Source organism: Cetorhinus maximus, chromosome 3, assembly GCF_964194155.1.
Source record: "Cetorhinus maximus chromosome 3, sCetMax3.hap1.1, whole genome shotgun sequence".
NCBI lineage: Eukaryota > Metazoa > Chordata > Chondrichthyes > Lamniformes > Cetorhinidae > Cetorhinus > Cetorhinus maximus.
The window spans coordinates 183531325-183554683 of record NC_135881.1 but is presented as its reverse complement, the minus strand read 5'-3'; the positions used below and the strand labels follow the sequence as shown (position 1 = coordinate 183554683).

General features: G+C 42.5%; 1 protein-coding gene across 2 annotated transcripts in view; it reads left to right on the top strand.

Moving 5' to 3' along the window:
- Positions 1 to 23359, top strand: part of LOC144679083 (genetic suppressor element 1-like) — a 330347-nt gene that overhangs the window by 14659 nt on the left and 292329 nt on the right. For both annotated transcript variants that reach the window (XM_078539365.1, XM_078539364.1), the window contains exon 2: positions 22291 to 22368. In XM_078539365.1, coding sequence (XP_078395491.1) covers positions 22291 to 22368 — 78 coding nt within the window. The remainder of the gene's footprint in view (positions 1 to 22290; positions 22369 to 23359) is intronic.

Genomic DNA, 23359 nt, shown 5'->3' with positions numbered 1-23359 from the left:
GGATGGGGTTTCCAAAAGCAAATAAACATAAAATAAAAACTTTAATTTTTAATTAAAAACATGTCCCTGCTCATGCGACAGGGGGCATGTTTTATTAATTTTTTCTGCTGTTTCATACTTTTTTCAATATATTCTTCATCTCCCTGAGGCAACTCCGTGCCTCAGGGAGAATATTCAGCGCTCTTTCGCGCGCATGCGCAAAGTGCGCGCTAGGTCTGCTCACCCTCCTCTCCCTGCCCGCACAGGCAACACTCAGCACTGCCACTGGGCGGGCCTTAATTGGCCTGTCAGCGTGAAATCGCGGTGCGCTGTGGATCACGGGCAGTGGTTGGCTTCCGGACTGCCCCCACCGAGCCCACACGCCAAGGGCAAAATTCTGCCCTATGCTAGTTAAGGCTGCTCTCAGCACAATATCGCTGCAGGGCAGCCTTCTTTAAAGTTGGTCGGTGTACAACAGAACTTTTGAAACACTGGGGGAGGGTGGCAAGAATACTCACTCCACCCCCCCACCCCCCCCACCCACCCACTGTATAATTGACCCCACTATAATTGTTCGCTCTGAAATTAAAAGGGAAACAATTGTCATTTTCAAAATGCTGAAAGAACATTATGTATCAAACTGGTTGGTGCTCAAGGGCAGGATTTTTCAGTTGGCGGGGGCGGGCCCGACACGCCAACGCGTAAAATGACGCGCGATGACGTCGGGCATGTGTCTTGACGTCATCGCGATGTTTTGTTCGGCTGCGCACCCGCCGATATTTAAACAGCCTATTAAGGCCATTAAGGAAGTGATTAATGTAATTGTTTATGCTGCCTGTCCAACCTTAAGGTCAGCGGGCGGGTGAAAAGGCCAAGCGACCTTCATGTTTTTTAGGAAACCCCATCCATGAGCGGGATGAGGTTTCCTAAAACTTATATTAAAAAAATGAAAAATGTTTCCTAACTATAAAAACATGTCCCATCTCATGTGACACAGTCACATGAGGAGACATAATTAAATAAATTTTTAATTCATGAATTTAATCATTTCAATAGTGATTCAAACTCCCTGAGACAGCTCCGTGCCTCTTGGAGATTGAAGCGCTCTCTCGCGCGTATACACATGGAAGAGCGCTGGCCCCGACTCTCCCTCCTCCCCCAGCCCACACAGGTAGCGCTGAGCGTTACGGCTCGCGTCTTACACTGGGCGGGCCTTAATTGGTCCGCCCACGTAAAATGGCGGCGCGGAGCCAATCGCAGGTGGCGATTGGCTCCGCGATCTCCCACGCCTGCTCCCTCCAAGCCCGTCTGCCACCTGCAAAATTCAGGCCCAAGTGTTTTTCGGAACTTTTGAACAAGCACGACTACAGAAAGGCCATCAAGGTGATTTGAAGACAGATGAAATTAATACATTGCAGTGATCTCTTTTCTGGGAAGTTTAATTATTGTATTCAGTAGACTATTAGGCATTTCAGAATATTACATTGAATTTGAAAATTTAGCTGACACTTAGTTGTACAATGTGCAACAATCAGATCAATCTTTTAACTAATTGCTCAATATAAGCAAATTTAGGCATTTTCAGAATGAAAAGATTTGGGAACTCAACATAACCATCTTTACCTTTACTGTTCTGGAATGGGAATCCTCATTCAAGAGCTTTTTCATTGCTTCAAAGTGTAGTATAAAGGGTTAACGTTTGGCCCAGAACGCCCGAGGGGTGGTAATCACTGCCGGATTGCTATTCTGCTCCCTTTTACTTACCCACGTCAGGAGCTACACATTACCCACCCACATTTCCATCCGGGCCTGGTGAGAAATGTGCAGTATACCTGGTTCCTGGGGCCTTCCAGTGCAGGGCAGCAGCTTTAAGGCAAATGAAGACATGCCCCATTTTTATGGCACTAACTCTATAAGGCAGGAGGTTTAAATGTCCCTGTGTTTAAATGTCACTTTGAGAATCCAGGGAGAAGGTAAGTGCATAAGTTGAGTGGGTAGGATGGGTCGGGGGTGTGAGGGGGGAATGCGGAATAGGATGGGTCGGGGGCAATAGGATGGGTCAGGAAATTATGGTATCAATATGGGTGGGAGGGTTGTCAGGGTGGTAGTCAGAAGGTTGGGGGAGTTAATCAGGAGGGTAATCAGGGGGTCAGGGGTGGGAGGGTAGTCAGGGGGCTGGTCAGTTGGTCAGGAGGGTGGGGATAGTCAGGGGTGTAGTTGGGTGGTCAGGAGGGTAGTGAGTGGTAATCAGGGGTGGTCAGGGGGCTAGTGGGGATAGTCAGGGGTGGTCGGATGTTCAGGAGCATGGGGGGGGGTTAGCCAGGTGGTTGGGAGGGTCAGTACCATAGCTACCCAGAAGTTAGAAGTGGTTTTAATCTTTCTAACATTTCCTGGGTAATTATTCTGCTAAGAGAGTCGGAACCATCCGAAGATTTAACGTGTAGTTTCGGAGGGTCCCAGATGCAGGGTAATAGTCCAACAGAAATGTAAACTTCTTCCCAGGCGGACTAAAACTACAGACTATAAATATAAGATAGGCACTAAAAATCCAATGGGAAATTCAGGAGAAACTTCTTCATCCAGAGAACGGATAAAATTGGAATACGCTACAACATGGAGAAGTTGAGACAAATACCATAGATGGATTTCACATAAAATTGTAGAGATGGTGTAGCAAAGAAGGATTCCATTCAGCCCATTGGCTGGAATTTTCCAGCCCCTCATGCCGACAGGATCTTCCGGCCCCGCTGATGTGAACGGTGACTTCAATGGCTCGGCGGCCCCACCATGGGGGGTCCCGCCGCGGGGGCGCTGGAAGATTCCGTCCATTGTGCTTATGCTAGCTTGTTAAAAGTGCAGTCACGCTTAGTCCCACACTCCACTTTTTGTCTGTAACCCTGCATGTTCCTCATCCTCATGTACCTGCCCAACTATCTTTTCAAATTATTTGTGGAATCTGCTTCCACATTTTCAAGTGGAGCATCCCAGATCCCGACAACTGAATTAGCATTTTTTCCTCAACTCCTCTCAATCTTTTGCCAAATGGTTTTAAATCTATGACCTCTTGTTTCCTACTGACTTGTCAGAGGGAATTGCTTTTCTCCAACTGCTCTATCAAACCTCCCGCCACCTTGAAAACCACTATTAGGTCAGCTCAAAATCTTTTCCATTCCAAAGTATTATCCAACCTCCTTCTTACAAAGTTTTTCATCATTGGTAACATCCTGGTAAACCTTCTGTACTTTTTCTACAGCCTTTACATCTTTCCTGATGTATGGTGTTTGGAATTGCCAACAATACTGCAGCTAAGGCCTAAACAGTGATTTATAAAATCCTAGCATGATCTCTTGGGTTTATAAGTAGAGGAATAGAATATAAAATCAAAGTAACCCTTATGCTTTCTTAAACACTGTATCAGCAGACCCTGCCACCGTTAAGGATCTGTGTATGTAGACACGAAGGTTTCTCTGCACCTTCACACTTTCAAACTCATGCCATTTATAGTGCAAGGTCTATCGATATTAGTCGTCCCGACTTGCGTCACTTCACAATTCTCCATATAAAACTCCATCTGGTATGCCTCTGCACATTTCAGCATCCTCCTTATGCAATCCTGAAATCTATAGCCAGCTACAATCTACTACATTGCCAATGTTCAAGTCATCTGCAAACTTTATAATGTTTCTCCCTCCACCTGAGTCTAGGTTGTTTATAAAAACGGAAGAGTCTAATGGACCCAAAACTAACTCTTGAGGAACACACTGCAAACCAGGTTGCAGTCTGAAACATATCCATCCGCCACCACACTCAGCTTCCTGTCACTGAGCCAATTCCATATCCATCCTGCCATTTTCCCCTTCATTCCAAGGGCTTCCACCTTCTTAACAAGTCTCCCGTGTGGCACTTTGTCGAGTGCTTTCCAAAAACAAAACTATATAAACACATGAGGGAGAAAATAATAGAAGATTGTTTGGAGGTTTGGATGAAGAGGGATGGGAGGAACCTCAAGTGGGGCATAAACATTGACATGGACCCGTTGGGCCTAATGGCCTGTACATTCTATATAATTCACCACTGTCTTTCCCTTCGCAGGAATTCTGCTGTCTTTCAGGCCTTGATCCTTGGCTGAAAATCATATCCCTATCCTGTCCAGACCCACCCTTCTATTTATAAACAGACCCCAACTCCTCAATCAACCTTGGACCTTTGTAACCGTTTGCTCCTTGCTTCTTACCCAGCTTTTCGTTCACTGCCAGGTTTCCACTCCTCTTCCCACTAAAAATTAAATTAGATTATATTTTTAGGAAATGCTAATTTCAACATTTGTTACACAACTCTTTGCATTCCTTACATTAAAAGTGTCTATTTTAAGTTAATGAATCTGTCTCTCCCATTTTTGTAGACATATGTGATTTGCATCTGCACTGAAGTGTTAGCCAACAGGCTAATGTTCTAACAACCATGCCATTCTATAGCTAGACCACCGGGCGGTGTCCTTGTATGGGACAAAATAGTGTAAATATATTTTTCTTTCAGAACATCCCACATGACTGTAAATTTGATCTCGTGTGAAAATTCATGCATTAGAGAACAGCAGAAATCCCTATAATGATCAAAATGTTCCCTTTTCCCATTCATTAGCGTTTAAAAAAAATCATGACATCCATTGTCAATTGATCAGCATCTCGAAGAAATACAGGGCTGCATCTTCCGATCGGCGAGCAGGGAGGCGGGGCCCGCTCGCCGACATGTAAAATGACACGGGGTGACGTCGGCCGGGCGTGCCAACGTCACCCCACGTTATTTACATTTTCAGGTCGGCGGGCGTGCAGCCGAATCGGCTGTGTGCCCGCTGACCTGTCAACGGCCACTTAAGGCCATTAATAAAGTAATTGAATCAATCAATGGGCCTGCCCATCCAACCTTAAGATTGGCAGGCAGGCGAGGAGCCCAGGCAGGCTTCCGAAAAAACATGAAACCTCATCCACGGGCAGGATGAGCTTTCATAAGGGTATTAAAATTTGCATTAAATGTCTAAATAAAATAAATTGACATGTCCCAGCTCATGTAACAGTGGCACATGAGGGGACCTGTCAGTAATTCTTTTTCTAATCTTTATTCAATGTTCCAAACCTGAGTCTATTTCTTTGAGGCAGCACTTTGCCTCAGGGAGGTCTGTGCGTTCTTTCACGCGCATGCACAAAAGAGCACACTCCTGGCTCAGGGAATCCCCCCACCACACGCACAGGGAGCGCAAGGCACCTCCTGGTGGACATCACGCTGGGTGGGCCTTTAATTGGCCCGCCCACATAAAATGGCAGCGTGCCCCCGACTGGGGGCGCCAATCAGGAGCGCACCCACCCGCGCCCGCTCCCGCACATCCCCCCTGATGGGGGGAAAATGTTGCCCATGATTCCATTAACAGGCATTCTCCTTAAAATGATCAATGCTATTAACTGGCATGTACCATTTTAGTTATCACAAGCACTTATACCAGTCACTGAACTAGCATGAAGCAAGCATCACAACTGCTCTGTTACATTGTTGTTAGTACGAAGAAGGTGGAATCCTATAATTTCTGCCAAAGCATAGAATGCTTATTTAGGTGCAAGCAGGGCTCTGTGCAATGGCCACAAAGCAATGGAAAACCCTGACAATCTAATTTCTCTGCCAGCTGTTGTGAAACAAGCTGAGAATAATAAGTAATTTAAAAAAGTTTGTCACCAGAATCATAAATGTCTAGTTCCTTTTTTCCCAAAATGTATATATTTAAAGAGTGTTAAATATTTGGAATAATCTCCTAATCGATATGATAGAGGCAAAAGCATTTATGCTATTCAAAATAGAATTAGATATTATGATGAGAGAGTTAATGTACTAAGGCGACAGGCACTAACCCCTGACTTTTCTCATGCTTTAATATCTGATGGATGGGTAAATGTTGTCTTATCGGTCTGTTTTACAGTAAAACTTTTACAACAGAATTTGGATCAGAGTGATATATAAAGATTTGATCCAAACTATAAACATCTGCTTGGGATCTGCAGTTTTTGAAACAGGTGCCCGTTGTCATTGCAGGCTGCCTGTGTCTGTTTACACGGCAGGATTTAGGGCCTCAATACTTGTCTGCTCTTTGTCTCAATGAATGTTCTTTTTGCTTTTCTAATCAGTGGAGTAAAGCTAATTCGTTTGTTTGCTTCTTAAAGTGACCACAAAAAAGCTATTACGTAGGAACATGGGACTTAGGAGCAGGAATAGGCCATTATGTTTATTATACAACTCAATTTCAGTTCAGTCACTGTGATCAGCTGTATCTTAGTCCACTGTCTGCACTCAAATTGCTTAGCTCACCTGGGTTGCAATGACATTTACCACCACCCCTCCCCCCCACCCAATTAATGAATGCTTACATTATACCACAGAAAGATCATACCTTTTGGCACAATGTCCCTTTAATTAATAAACTTAGAAGAAAAATTTTGTAGAACAACTATAGCACATCACCAAACACTTGCATTTTTGTAGTAAAACATCCCAAAAGCTATTGAATCACAGAATGGTTACAACACAGGAGGCCATTCAGCCTGTTGTGTCCGTGCTAGCTCTCTGTAAAGCTACCCAGTAAGTCTCGCTTCCCAGCTCTCTCCCCATAGCCCTGTAATTCTTATCTCTTCAGGTGCTTATCTAATTTCCGTTTGATTCAATCTACCTCCATTAAACTTTCAGGCATTGCATTCCAGATCCTAACCACAGACTGTGCAAAAATCTTATTCCTCATGTCGCCATTGGTTCTTTTGCCATTCACCTTAAATTGGTGCCCTCCGGTTTTGACCCTTTTGCCAATGGGAAGAGGTTCTTCTGATCAAGACCCCTCAAGATTTTGAACACCTCTATCTATCCATGTAACTGAAGTCCTTCCTTCCAGGAGCCATTCTTGTGAATCTTTTCTGCACTGCCTCTAAGGGCTTCATAAACTGTGGTGAGCACGTGGACAGATAAGGGGATGAGGAACAGGATGCTAAGGCCAGGGAGGGGAGGGAACATCTGACGGGGGTGCCAAGAGGGTCCCCTGATCAGATAAGGGGGCCCATAAAGGAGGCACAGCTCCCCCTTTCTGCACGAGGCCCAAGCAAGCTAACCTGTTGGCCATCGCCTCCCACCATCCAAAAAATTGCATTCAGGTTGGGAAGTGGCCATATTTGTGACCATTAATTGGCCACTTAAAGGCCTTAATCGGGGCAAGGGTGGGCTGGCCACGCTAGGCCCTGTAAAATCGTAGCACGATGGGGGGTGGGCGAGTAGGTGACAGGAACGTCACCTGCTGAAGTTTACAGGCCCCCCATCTCCAAAATCACCCACGTGGGATCATAAAATGGTGCCCATAAAATTGTGCTTCTATTTAAATCTTAAAGTTCTTTTTGAAGGTGTTCTCCCAAGCGGAAATGTTTTTTCTCTCGTGCATGGTATTTATTAAAATATCTTTAGCCTTTTGCACCATCCTCTATCCACATGCAAATTGTTCCTCTTTCTAAATTGCTTGCAGCACCTTATAAGGAGGAAGAAGCAAGCAACTATTTAAATAAATTACACATTACAGTAGCTATCTTAATGTAAAGGCAAAATACTGCGGATGCTGGAAATCTGAAACAAAAACAAAAAATACTGGAAAAACTCAGCAGGTCTGACAGCATCCGTGGAGAGAAAGACAGAGTTAACGTTTTGAGTCCGTATGACTCTTCTTCAGAGCTATCTTAATGTGTTTTCTTGTATTGCTCCAGGCAATATTAACAACACAAAACGAATAAAACAAAGAAAATTTAACACGTTGTGGAAACAAAAGATACTATTTAGAGGCAGCACCTTTGGTCCAACAGAGAATTTCAGGCCACAGTTTTTTCAATTCTTAAATGGGTTATAAAAATAATAAATGCACTTGCATTTATGTAGCACCTCAACATATCAAACTTTCTTTATGAGTCAGTGATTGTAGGTGTGTCATATTGCAAGTGCAAATGCTCTACAAATACACATCTCATATGTCACTACTCTGTATTACAAGATGCCAATGGCATCATTACACATAACACCATAAAATCCCACACCAGCCACTCTTTCAACATTTCAGCAAGCATTTCCCATGTTTTAGTAAACTTGGAACAAACTCGTTTCAAATGCCCATGCCAGTTCAGTAAGACTTGCAATAAGGGAAAGCAGGATCTCTGAACAGGAACGTTTAAACCACTGATGGACTTTCTTCTCTTCACTCACCAAAAAGATAAAATCATATTATTTGCATATCAATGGTCCCATGAAGAGAGAGATTGATCAGAATGGGCTTTTACCTGTCTGGAGTTTGGAAGAATGACAGGTGAACTCATTGGAACTTCGATTCTGGGAGTGCTTGACAGAGATGATGCTGAAAGGCTGTTTCCATGGCTGGAGAGTCTAAAACTATAGGGCCAGAATTTTTCCGTCAGCGAGCTAGGGGCTGGGGCCTGCTCGCCGATGCAAAAATGACGCGGGATGACGTCGGGGGGATCTCCCAACACAATCCAGCCCCATTTAAATATTCAGGAAGGCGGGCGGACAGCGCGATCAGCTGTCCGCCCGCCGACCTGTCAATGGCCAATTGAGGTCATTGACAAGGTAGTTAACCCAATTAAAGGCCCTGCCCGTCCAACCTTAAGGCTGGCGGGCAGGCCAGGAGCCCCAGCGGGCTTCTGAAAAAACATGAAACCTCATCCACCAGCGGGATGAGGTTTCATGTCTGTTTTTAAAAACTTTAATAAAGTTTCTGTGCTTTTTATTAACATGTCCCATCCCGTGTGACATTGTCGCATGAGGGGTCATGTTAATTTTTTTATTTTTCTATTTTTGAACTTTATAAGTCTTTCACCGATCTCCCTGAGACAGCACTTAGCCTCAGGAAGATGTGCGCTCTTCCGCGTGCATGCGCGAAACAGCGCACTTTGACAGTTGGGGTATCCCTCCCCCCCACACAGGAAGCGCATAGCGCTTCCCATCAGGTGTCACGCTGGGCGGGCCTTAATTGGCCCGCCCACTTAAAATGGTGGCAGGGCCCGTTTTGGTGGCGGTGATCGGCTGCCCGCCCGCCGCCGAGCCGGTGGGGCCCGCCCGTCCATCAAGGGCAAAATTCTGCCCTAGATGACACAGTCTCAGGATAAAGGCTTGATTGTGCAAGACTGAAATATGGGGCAGGAATTTTAGTTCGGAGGGCACGAGCGATTTGGCAGACCCGGGAGCAGCCGGGGAACGGACTGCCAACCGTGATCGGCTCCCGACCCAGATTTCACGCTGGCTGGCCAATTGACGGGCAGCCAGCATGAATGGCGCACTGAAAAGCTCAGTGCTGCCAGGGTAGGGAGTGGGAGGAGGGTGGGTGCTGACGCATGCATGGGCACAGGGGAGCGCGGAATGAAAGCTTCCTGAAGGCAGAGAGTTGCCTCAGGAACCTGAAGAATTTAAAAGCCATGAAGAAAGATTTTAAAATCCAAAAAAAAATGACCACACATCAGAATCAGTCACCTGAACATATAGATGACGAAAATTCTGTCCAAACGTTTTTAATTTTTTCATTTAATAATGGAAACCTCATCCCACACTTGGATGAGGTTTCATCAAAAATGCAAAGTCCACCTGGCAGATTCACCCATCCTTCAACGGTAAGGTTGGACGAACCACAAAAAATAGGAGTCAGTTGGAACTTTAATGGACTTAATTGCTCTGTTAATTGTTGGCGGGCGCAATTCCACCTTCTGCGCGTGCCTGCCCACTGAAATATTGCACGAGCGTGAGATGATGTCGGTACACTCGCCCGACATCACCGCGTGCTATTTTACGCTCAAGCAGGTCGGGTGCGCGCCCGCACGCCAAGCTAAAAATCCTGCCCATGGAGAAATTGCTTCACTCAGAGGGTCCTAAACCTTTGGAATTCGCCGCCCCAGAAGACTGTGACTGCTCAGCTGTTAAGAATTTTCAAGACTGAGATGGTTAAGATATTTTGGACTCTAGGGAAATCAAGGAATATGGGAATCAAGCCGGAAAGTGGTCAAAGATCAGCCATGATCTTATTGAATGGTGGAGCAGGCTCAAGGGGCCAAATGGCCTGCTCCTGCTCTATTTCATATGTGCTTATGCGTGGAGTAATGTATTCCACATTCCCAATTCTTCTCTACACTAAAAGAGTTGTCTATTTAATAGGCATAATGTACAAACTATGCAATAGATTGTACAAGATAAGGAAATAGTACAGTAATTATATTATGCTGTGCTGAAAGCTTTGAGGAAAAATCTGGGAGTGTGCCAACTGCACACATATGTTCCATCAAAACTCTCAAAGGCCACTGCTTGAAAATATTCGCTGTCTAATATTTCATGATTGTTTTAGCTGCTGAATCAAAGACACGAAAGAAAAACTTGGAGCACTGAATATCTTTCCCAGCTATGGAAATATGTGTGTTTTCTATCATAAGATCTGACAAAAAAAATCTAACATATATTATGGTCTAGAGTAAATAATTACATTACATTGGAAACCACAATGCGGTGACTAGCTAAAATAGCATTGTAAAATTGTTGGTATTTGAACAGCACACAAGAATCAGTTTTTGTCACTTTAGGGTCCTATGCATTGAAATCATTTTATGCTGCCAAGTTGGTCTCCTCTGAATTTGCTCACTGCAAGTCAGGTGATATAACTAAAAAAAACACTTGCTGGACTTGTCTAAGAGCGATGAACTACCGCGTGATATATATGACAGGGTTCGTCCTCACGGTTCGCTACATCCACGTATATATGGGCTGTCCAAGACACACATAAGTGATGTCCCTTTACTCCCCATCTTATCTTTGAATGGCTGTGCACAACATGAATTGGCGAAGTGGTTGGGCAAATTGTTACAACCAGTTTTGACCAGGCTTCCACATACACGGTGAAGGACTCCTTCATATTTGCGAAGGTCATACAGGACTTGTATATTGATAGCAATGCTTTGTCCATGTGCTCATTTGACATTGCTAGCCTATTCACCAATGTCCCACTAAAGGAAGCCATAGATATTTTCACTGCAGTACTATATCATGGCGATCTAGACCCGCCACCATTGCGTGAATCAGTATTCATTGAACTTATAAACCTGGCAACCTCGTGCAGTTGAGTTCACTTTTAATGACACCATGTATGCCCAAACAGGTGATGTTGTCATGGGATCTCCTCTAGGCCCAGCTCTCGCAAACATCTTTGTTGGCTTACATGAGAAAGGTGTCTTCGATGGAATGACACCTAACTTCCTATCCCTCACATATTTCCAATATGTGGATGATACGCTTGCTATAGTTAAACCTGCAGCTGCATGTAACAATTTCCTTACATGTCTCAATGGGCTCCATCCTACACCCAAATTCACCTCTGAATTGGAGCAGTCAAATGAACTCCCCTTCCTTGATGTAACAGTTGAGAAATCTGCAAGGAGATCCTCTACCTCCCCTACCACAAGCCTACATTCACTGGTCAATATACATTGTTATGATCCCCAACTGAGGTTACCACCGGACAAGCCTGATCCCAGGGTGGAACCCAGCTTGATAGATCCTAACTTTTATTTGTTTGTTTAGATATGTGGAGAGGGACTACTGAACACAGTCACCGGAGTCAGCTAATGAACTTTTAACAAAAGCATAAAACATTTATTAAACAAGAAAAGATGAACTATATTGCAATGCTCCTTCACCTACAATTATGTCTTTATAGATATATACAGAGTTGTAAGGATAACACAAGTTACAAAAGTTATCTTATACTCTAATATTCACGGTACATACAGTCCATGTAAACCAATTGGCGACTTGTGGTCAGCCGCAACATACTCTGAAACCAAGTGACAGATACCACCCCGGGCAGATGCTATGGGTCTCTCCTCAGCTCCTTGTCACACCGTGAGCCAACCGGTCTCACTGAACTCCATCTTTCACATAAGGGTTTCCAATCTCCACTTTCCAAGAACTCACCTTGGGATCTTCTCCCAAACCAACGCTTTCTCTCAGATGCCTTCCACAAGGGTTCACTTCCAGGGTTTCGAACTCTCCTTCCAATGTTCCTCTCACCTGGGTCACCTACATTCAAGCTTTCTTCCACACACTCTCTCTCACTGACTCAGCTGTCAATAGTACACCACTCCTTCACATGCCCACACAAAAGAGTTACAGACCTTCAGTTGCCTCTTTGGAACTTCTGACTTCTCACAAGCCTTTATGTCGCTTTGACTCTACTTTCTGCAGCTTGGAGCTTTAAGCTTGAAGCTTGGAGCCTTTCTCTGCCCCTCACGCTTAACTTCACTTAACAGGACCTTTTCCAGGTTCCTGTCCTCCCTTTGACTATAAGGTCTGCTTGGGACTTTCTCCTGTTCTACTCCCTGGACTCTTGGTAACTTTCTTCTTCAGCTTGGGACTGACTATCTGTACCCTTTGCTCCAATCTCTCCCTGGTGGCTACTTTCAACCAACTTTAGCTTGGGACTGGCTATCTGAGCCTTCTGGGCTGCTTCTGCCTGGCAGCTGTCTTCAAAACTGAACTCAAAAACTGCTGTTTCTAGTTTCTTCTGTGTGTCTGTGGGAATGACCTGCCTCGCTGGGCCCCTGTTGCAGGCATCTTTTAAAGTGAAACTAAAACACCATTTGGTCTTTCTTAACACACAGATACAGAAATACGAATCAAGCTTAAACGTTAAAGCTAAAATTCATTCCTAACACCCACAAATACCAATATAACTCCCTTAAACTATCTCTATTTCCTAACAATGTGTTGAGATTCCTACAGTTCCACATGCTATAAGATTGGTCTTATCGGCAGCCTTGTAAATAAGGGCCAAGCCATTTGCTCATCATGCAAGCTTGATGCCGAAATAGGGCACATCAAGGTCATCATGCAGAATGATAGCTACCCTGATCAGATAATTTCACACTATATATTACACAAACTCATGAAATGGCCTAAGACCATCAACTTCGGTCCTGAAACATAGAAAATAGGAGCAGGAGTAGATCATTCGGCCCTTCGAGCCTGCTCACCATTCAATATGATCATGGCTGATCCTCTATCTCAATGCCGTACTTCTATCCCCTTGACACCTTTAGAGTCCAGAAATCTATCTATTTCCTTAAATATATTCAGTGACTTGGCCTCCACAGTCTTCTGTGACAGAGAATTCCATAGGTCCATCACCCTCTGAGTGAAGAGCTTTCTCCCTATCTCAGTCCTAAACGGTCTACCCTGTATCCTGAGACTGTGACCCCCTTATTCTAGACTCCCCCAGCCAGAGAAAATATCATCCCTGCATCCAGTCTGTCCAGCCCTGTCAGAATTTTATATTTTCAATGAGATCTTCTCTCATTCTTCTAAACTCCAATGAATACAGGCCTAGTCGGCCCAATATATCCTCATACGACAATCCTGCTATCCGAGGGATCATTCTAGTGAACCTTTGCTGCACTCCCTCTATGGCAAGTATATCCTTTCTTAGGTAAGGAGACCAAACCCGCACACAATACTCCAGGTGTGGTCTCACCTGTACAACTGTACAACCCGTAAAGCTCTGTACAACTGCAGTAAGACATCCTTGCTCCTGTACTCAAGTCCTCTCGCAATGAAGGCCAACATAGCATTTGCCTTCTTAACTACTTGCTGCACCTGCATGCTTGCTTTCAGTGAATGGTGTACAAGGAAACCCAGGTCCCTTTGTACATCAACATTTCCCAATCTATCACCATTTAAATAATACTCTGCCATTCTGTTTTTCCTACTCCAGTGGATAACTTCAAACTTATCCATGTTATACTGCATCTGCCATGTAATTGCCCACTCACTCATCCTGTCTAAATTGCCTTGAAGCCTCTTAACACCCTCCTCATCGCTTTCATTCCCACCAAGTTTTGTGTCATCAGCAAACTTGGAAATATTACATTTGGTTCCCTCATCCAAATCATTGACATATATTGTGAATAGCTGGGGCCCAAATACTGATCCCTGCGATACCCCACTAGTCCTGCCTTCCACTCCAAAAAATACCCATTTAGACCTACTCTTTGTTTCTTGTCTGCTAACCAATTCTCAATCCATGTCAATATATTACCCCCATGTGCTTTAATTTTACACACTAACCTCTTATGTGGGGCTTTATCAAAAGTTTTCTGAAAATCCAAATACACCATATCCACTGGTTCTTCCTTATCTATTCTGCTAGTTACGTCCTCAGAAAACTCCAGTAGGTTTGTCAAACATGATTTCCCTTTCATAAATCCATGTTGACTTTGTCTAATCCCACTGATATTTTCTAAGTGTCCTGTTATCACATCCTTTATCATAGACTCTATCATTTTCCCTACGACTGATGTTAGGCTAATCAGTCTATAATTCGTTATTTTCTGCCTTTCTCCTTTTTTAAATAGTGGGGTTACATTTGCCACCCTCAAATCCACCAGTACTGCTCCAGAATCTACAGAATTTTGGAAGATGGCAGCCAACACAACCATTATTTTCATGGCCACCTCCTTTAGTACCCTGGAATGTAGATTATTGGGCCCTGGGGATTTATTGGCTTTCAGTCCCATTAATTTCTCCAGCACTATTGTTTTAGTAATACTAATTTCCTTCAATTTCTCCTTCTCACTAGACCCTTGGTTCCCTAGTATTTCTGGGAAGTTATTTGTGTCTTCCTCCGTGAAGACAGAACTAAAGTAGTTGTTTAAATGCTCTGCCATTTCCTTGTTGTCTATTATAAATTCTCCCATTTTGGAGTGTAAGGGACCTACATTTGTCTTCATTAACCTTTTTCTTTTTACGTACTTATAGAAGCTTTTAAAGCCCGCTTTTATGTCCCTTGCACATTTACTCTCACAGTCTATTTTTCCCCTCGTAATCAATCTCTTAGTCTTCCTTTTCTGAATTCTAAACTGCTCCCAATCCTCAGGCTTGCTACTTTTTCTAGCAACTTTATATGACTTTGCTTTGGATCTAATACTATCCTTAATTTCTTTTGTTATCCATGGTTGGGCCACTTTTCCTGTTGTGTTTTTGCTCCAGAAAGGAATGTTTAACTGTTGCAATGCATACATTCATTCCTTAAGTAATAGCCATTGTCTATCCACCATCAAGCCTTTTAATGAAGTTCCCCAATCTATCTTAGCCAAGTGATGCCTCATACCTTCATAGTTTCCTTTGTTAAGATTTTGGACCCTAGTTTCAGATCAGACTACTTCACTTTCCATCCTAATGAGTAATCCTGGGAGTAATCCTGAGATTACTACCTTTGAGGTCCTGCTTCTTAATTTATTTCCTAGCTTCCTATATTCTGCTTTTAGAACCTCATTCCTCTTTTTACCTATGTCATTGGTACCAGTATGGACCATAACCTTTGGCTGTTCACCCTCCCTCTTCAGAATGTCCTGCAGCCACTCAGTGACATCCTTGACCCTGGCATCAGGGAGGCAACATATCATCCTTGTGTCACATCTGCGACCACAGAAACGTCTATCTGTTCCCCTTACGATAGAATTCCCAGCAATATTGCTCTCCCACTCTTTTTACCCTCCTCTCTGTGCAGCTGAACCAAGTTCCATGCACTTGGCTCTCGCTGCATTCCCCTGAGAAACCATCTCCCCCAGCAGTATCCAAAGTGGAAAATCTGTTGGAGAGGGAGATGGACCCAGGGGACTCCTGCACTACCTGCCTAGTGTTTTTACTTTGTCTGGCGGTCACCCATTCCCTTTCTGCCTGTGCACTTTTTACCTGCGGTGTGACCACCTCACTGTATGTGCTATCCACAAAGATCTCATCCTTGCGGATGCTCCACAGTGACTCCACGTGCAGCTCCAGCTCCGAAACACAATTGCAAGTAGCTGCAGCTGGAGACACTTCCTGCACACATGGTCATCCTGTATACTGGAAGTGTTCCTGACTTCCCACATCGCACAGGAGGAGCATTCCACTTGGCCGAGCTGCACTGCCATGGCTTACCCTTAAATTACTCCCTTTACTTTTACTTCCTCTAGTTTAGAGAATATTAAGGACAGAAGAAAAAGTACTAACCTGGTCATACTTACCAAGGCTGCCACTCTTCTTAAGGAGGAAAGGTAGAAAATGAAAGGATCACCTCCTTCCCTCTTCACCTAACTCCCTCTCTCACCAAACTCCAACTGAAGCACTCTAATGTAACCCAAAACAGCACTCCAGTGCCCAGTCTACCTCAGATTACCCTGGAAGGGCAAGGCATCTCAAATATTTGAGCAACAGGTGAAGCTAGCTGTTTCATTTTGCTACTATGTAGTAGTGGTATTTGCCACTAACAGGATGCTGCCGTTAAGCTAAAAAGACGTTCTGCCTATCGCTCAAATAAATAATGTGGTATATGAATTTCAGTGCCAGTATGATGCTAGGTATGAGACTGTATGTCCCAAAGCCTGGCCGATCATATTGAACAGCATGTCCCAGCCACTATTCACAATGGGCATATCCAACCAGCCCATTCTTGCTAACTCAAAACGCAGTGGCCAACATTAGATGTGATTTCACAATTGGATAACATTTGCTAAGTACTCCTCAATGAGCTAAGAATTACGCTGACAACCAATTTAAGAATGTAAATCGGGCTTGCAATGTGGCATATTTGCGTAGACTGGAAGCTACATATATTAATACACAGGGCCCTGTTCCGTGCAGCCAGAAAGAACATGTACATACATTGTGCCTGTTCCAGCAAACAAAATAAGTGACAGCCATTCACTGACTCATTGCTCAGGGCAATGCCTTGACCAATCAGGGTCAAGCTGCCTGGTTTAAATTTCAAACAATGCTTGGCAGTTAACTGTCAGTCACTATCAGTGGTGCATTCTCCATGACAACGTAACTTGCCAACCAATCAGCAATCTCTTCCCATACAATATAAATTGTTGTTTTCCCCCTGTATTCTTGCAAGTGTCCTGATGAGTGCAAGATGAAAAGCCTAGGCATGTCTCTTTTTTCAGCAATGATATAGTCTTTTATGACCAGAGCCTATACCTTATAATGAACAATATGTTATGAAGTTGCTCAGGTGGAACTTTGTTTAGGTGCTGTCTCATTCAGGCCACCAAGTCTAATTGCAGTAGATAAACACAAGTTGGAGTCAATCAGACTTTAATTGCTCTTTAGCAAAGGAAGCTTATAGGTTGACATATGGATAATTCAAATCCAAATTATTTTTAAAAAGTCTTCAGTGCTGTTTTGTTCAATGTTAAAATTAAATTACTGAACGATTTCACTTTTTATCAGTACAAGAAACAGATTCAAATTAACAAGCTTATGTAAAAGATTGTGTATGAGCTCAATAATCATTAGAATTTTGTGTTGTAATAACATGATGCATTTTTGTGACAAAGCAAAATACAGTGTGTTTTATCAAATAAGCATGTGAATCTATTAAAAAATTACAACAATAATGAATATTAAAGCTGAGGATGTATTAGTACTTTTCTGCACTCGTGGTTGTTTAAGCATTTAGCTTTAAGTAATTCTGAGTAGATCACTGGCCTAACTTTCTGTAAAAGAAAAAATTGTCCTTATTCATAGCACCCAGTAAGAGGTGTGCAGAATCAGACATCATTACCCAATTAATAGCAGCTATTCCTGAACACATGTAATTTAAAAAAATCTTGATATAGGTGTGGTTCTACAAACATTATAAAGTGTTAAAGTGCCATTGTGCAGAGCATCCACATATTTTAATCTAGCACATGTTAAATCACAGATTTAACACACCTGGGAGAATGCCTGATTTCGTATTTTTTTGTTTTGTTTAGCAAACCTTTAAGTAATCAATCTCTCATTTAATGTTCATGCAGATAAGTTATTAAAAGTTAAAATGGTGCAGCACTTACAGGTCATGGCATAGTATATTGGCCAGGACTAAACCCGGTGCATTTGATAATACACATGTCTGGGTGTGATGCAATATTTATCACATGCAATTGCATACTGATGTTCGAGGATAAAATAGGATGGGTTGTCTGACGTGTGGTTAGGCAATGGGTTGGGAGATAGTGCCAATTAGAGTGGGAGACCACTTTTGGAGTGGGAGATGAGTGTCGGGCCATATGGACTGGGAATAAAGCAAGCCACCTCTGCTCTCTCCAGCACTGCTTTATCCAACACCATTGTTTTTTGTTTGAAACAATTGTTTGATATTTGTTAATATTATGCTTATGTTCCTCCTGTGACCCAAGTTAAACATTCTGCTTTCATTTAAATTAACCATTCCTTTTGTTGTTGCATTGGATCATGTGTTCTTCAATTCTTCTTTACTCCAGTTTAAATAGTTTCAGTTCTGTTCATCTATTAATATGACTGAGAGTTCAAGTTCTGAGAATTATCTTTGCTGTGAATTATTTTTCTGTGAACTAGCTCCATTGCACCAAAGTTCCTAAGGCTCACTCCAGGAAACTCCAGTACATACCCCATAGAAACTAACCTTCCCAATCATATAATTGGTAACGGCACTTGGCACAACCAAGAAATAACTAACAATATGAGGATGGGGAGAGTTTTTTTTCTTTAAGTAACAAATTGAAACCAGCTGCTAGTGAAGTGTTATTACTGGGTAGTGACTGCTTTGAAAATTACATACAATCTAAAGTTTTATTTAAAGATGTGGGCCCCAGCCTCTTCAGGGATTCCGTGCCTCTTGCTAAAATTCTTGCAGAAGGCCACAGGAACCCTTAGGAAAGTGACAGGGCTCCCCCTGATTGTGTGTGTCTCTTACATTTCCACGGTTTCTCATCATACTTGGTAAGGAATGGAATCTCTGGCCTCCCCTTGAAAGACAAATGAGAGCAGAGAGCAGATCCAGGCAAACAGGTCTCTGCATCTTTGAGTTCCCATGTAGTACTGGACAGCAGCACCCTTTAATGTTTAGGCAATGTCCAGATTCCCCATTTTCCCCCCACCACTGCCAGGATCACATTACTTTTGAGGCCATAAATGGAATTGGCCTATAATGTGAGGCATTGTCAATGCACTTTACTACCAATAACAGGCCAACTTTCAAACCGTAAATATTCATCTCCCTAGCTATTTATTATATATGAAACATTTTGCAATGCACATTCATTTCTTGTATAACAATTTTTGGAAGGCATACTTGCTCTGTCATACTTGTTTATTAGTTCTAATTAAAACAGCATCAATGAGCTGAAGAAATGAAACACATACAAACCAAAAGTGAGGAAATCAGCTGGAAATCTACCAAAGAGAAGCCATTAAAGACCTGTCTAAGCTCCCAATTTAGAATGGCCAGTCAGGATAACCTATTGTAACTTATTATTAATAAAAAGGATTTGCAACATAAAAATAACCCAAAATTGCAGATTTTACAATAACATGATTAAGCTTAACAATAAAGTTATCAATTTGTCTGAGTTGTGTTAATGAGTGCCTTCATTAATATTTTTAATTGAAGGTCTCAGTCTCTTCCACAATCTTCAGCTTCGACTTGATAGTTTTGCTTCCAGCTGTGACTCTGGCAGCTGAGAATAGATCCTATAGTCTGAGCATATGTGGTGCGCACAAATTTCCCAACAGTAGCTGCCTGTTCAGTTTCAAAATTATTATAACATAATCTAAAGGATCAATTTGCAAAGCTTTATACATTACAGTTTACACTGGATATCTTTTTAAAATAAACAGACCAATTGAGTGCATGCACGATTGCGTGACAGAGAGAGATTTAAAAACAAATACACAGAGATTCAGTTCAAATATGGCAGACTACTAATGACATCTCTGGATATTTTTGTTTTATTCAAATGAAAAGCAATTTATTTTCAGTGAATTAAAATCAAATTCTGTATTTGTGTCTATGACACTAGTTCAGTTTGTGTACTTCTGGAAAGGTGAAGGCAGAGGACAAGTAGCAGATTGGATAGCAAAATAGCTACAAAACAGAAAGCAGAGAATAAGAATTTAAAAGTAATCACTCAGAAAGGCAAAAGGGGTGTTCCACAGGATCAATGCTGGGAACGCCGCTGTTCACTATTTGCATAAATGATACTTGGAAGTTGGAATACAATTTCAAAATTTGCAAGATTACACCAAATTGCGGGTTGCAACCAATACTGAGAAGGACTGCAATAAAATACAGAAGACATTCACAAACCTGACAAATAAACTTCATTATAGATAAATGTATATTTTGAAAGGAAGAATAAAAAGTCTACGTACGTGTCTAATTGAATAGAGGAGCAGTGGGATCTGGAGATACACAAATCATGAAAAGTAGAGACGCAGGTTCGTACAACCATTATATTAAAAAGGAGCAAGCAAAGCACCGAGGTTCATTTCTACAGGGGGAGGATTGGAAAAGAGAAAACTTCTAAAGAACATGGTTAGTCTACACCTGTGAACAATTCTCTATTTATAAAAAGGATATACAGACTCTGACAAAGGTGCAAAAAAGATTTACTAAAATGTTACTAGAACTGAGGGAATAAAAGATTAGAGAGGCTGCTGCTCTTTTCTTTAGGAAAGAGAAGACTGAGATGACCTGATGGAGGTCTTTAAAGTTATGAAAACTTTTGATAAGGTAAAGATGGAGAAGATGTTTTCACTTGTAGAGGAGACCACAACTAGGGGCCGTATATATGAGACAGTCTCTAATAAATCCAATAGGGAATTCAGAAAAATACAACTTTATCCAGAGAATGGTTAGAAAAGGGAACTCGCTACCATATGGAGTAGTTGAGGCAAATAGATGCATTTATGGGGAAGCTAGATAGGGAGAAAGGAGCAGAACATTATCTTGATGGGATTAGATGAAGAGGGGTAGAAAGGGGGTCATGTGAAGCATAAACATGAACATATTCCAGTTGGGCCAAATGATCCATTCCTATGTTTTACATTCTATTTAATTCTCTGACTCACATTCCTAGGGCTCCTGCTGTTTCACAGGCCGGGATCCCTGGCTGCAAATCATTTCTCTGAAGTAGCTGAAGTCATTGCTCTGCGAGGCATGAATCAAATTCAGCTTCAACTCTCACTTAAACCTGCTGGAATGATGCAACTGTCAAGTGGGTATTCTGCAGCAAGAAATAAGCTGGGTCCTACTCTGAGCAAATGTGGGTCTGAGATGTGAGCCAATCCATGGGACGGGAGGCCCTTGATCACCCTAGCTGCAGGCCAGAGATTTTTGGAGGCCCAGGAGGAGCAATTCTATTGCTGCCAAACTCCACGACTCCCCTTTCAACACTTCCAAATGCCAAGAACACTTCCAAAGCCACCAAACCCCAGCATCATCATTAATGTTGTTAAGCTTCATAAGCTTTCATCCCTTTTCAATGTCTTCTACTTCTAGCCTGGCATTTCTTGCACATCTTGCAATGCACTTTTAAAAACGTAAGTCATTAAAAATCAGATAAATATATATTGATATATAATTAGATATTTGGCCTTTCCACTAATAAATCTATCAGTGAGGCCATTTTGTGCTCATAAAGCAGGTGCAATGATGTTGAATGCAGATCCCATGTGTTGGATTTTCAAAGTGAGGTCTGGAACCAGACACCCAGGTGAATTCTGTCGCTGTTGCTCCTACAATGCTGGTTTTAAAAATAAGTGGCGTAATTGGACAGGAGGCAAGTTCGGTGCCGAATTAGAGGCACCGAGTGCCTCCAGGAGGTGGGTGTTGCCTGACTGGCACTGGAAGCAAAGGTAGGTGGCAGCCATGTTGAGGGCTGTCGCTGCCTTGCCAAAGAGAGCAGGTAGCTCCTTAGAGGGCCAGTAATGCCAACAGGGCTGGAAGGGGCCATGAGAAAGTCCAGTGCTCACACTGGTGCAAGTACATTCCAGGAAAAACCAGGTAAAAAGCAAAGACAGATAAACTTTAATAGGCCCTGTGGTGATCCCAACACCTGTACACTAAAATTAGAAAATGCTGGAAAATCTCAGCAGGTCTGACAGCATCTGAGGAGAGAGAATCAGAGTTAATGTTTCGAGTCTGTATGACCCTTCTTCAGAGCTCTGAAGAAGGGTCATACAGACTCGAAAGGGGCTCGAAGGGGACAACAATCTGAAAATGACCCTGTCCCCCTTTCCCAGCTCTGACATAGCTGCCAATCAAACCCATAAGCCTTTGCTGGGACTGAATCTTTGTTCTGTGTTAAAGTGGGTTGGAAGTACCTCAGCAGATGTATAAATGTATGAGCCAAACACTTTTGAAGTTATTGGGAACCAAAGAGCAACAGATGACTGAATCCTTCATATTTACCTTAGATCGACAACCATCCATGGAAAGTTGCGTGCCTGGCAGAGGAAGATGGGTGAGAAAGAAGTATATGCCATTACTAAAAGGTAAATAGTGCAAAACATACCAGTTAATCTATTGACTAGCGCTATTGTCAACACATTCTTTGAAATTGTCACCTTCCCGCTCAAAACACTAGCCCAATGCATGAAAAATTTAATGCTGTCAGATAACTACTTTTGAACAATTTGCATACCAACACTTGTTGGTGAGGAGTTGTCAGGTAAATGAGGTAATATTACTAAATAAACACAGGAAGAGGTCTTCTTGCAAGGAATCTAGCATTGGAGCAACAAGATAAATGGCCACCATTTTTCCTGACCTTGGCCAGCCAAAGCGCCAACACTTGCTGCCCACAGAGAAAGGCCACAATCTGAAATGAAATTTGCCATTCATAATTTGTAAACCACCACTGTGTATGAACAACACAATACAGGTGATTTGGAATTCATCAATGTGTAAATGTTATAGGTTTCACAGATATGATTTTATGTCGAAACATTTTTCATAAAATGAATACAAATACTGATGAGCTAACATTGTCTGTCAATCCTTCTGTGAGTAGTAATGAGAGAATAGTAGAGGGGAATGATGAGGAACACAGGCAATGAGCAGGGAAGGAGCAATTGGGAAAAACAATAAAAGGGAAGGTGTTGAGCAGTTTATAACAGTTGGAGCTAGAGAAGTGTGGTGGGAAAAGAGAGACGGTTTCCCAACAGAGAGAAAAGATTGCAGATGACTAACTGGGGCCACTTTATCATGCATCCTCGTAGCCAGTCACATATCCCTCAACAGAGAGCTGGGAACTGGTTATTTCCTCATCCTCTTTATTAAGGCAATGGAGCACAGCATAAACCAACTGAAGGAAAACATTTTTTTTGAACTGAATAATGGTGCAAGGGATAAAAAGCAGAAAAAAAAACCAAAAGATAATAATTTTGAACATGATTCCTGTCGGTTTTAAGTAACAATTTTTTAAGCGCTTACTGAGCTACATCAGTACTGATACCCTGATGAAAAAGAGTACATCTCTAACTG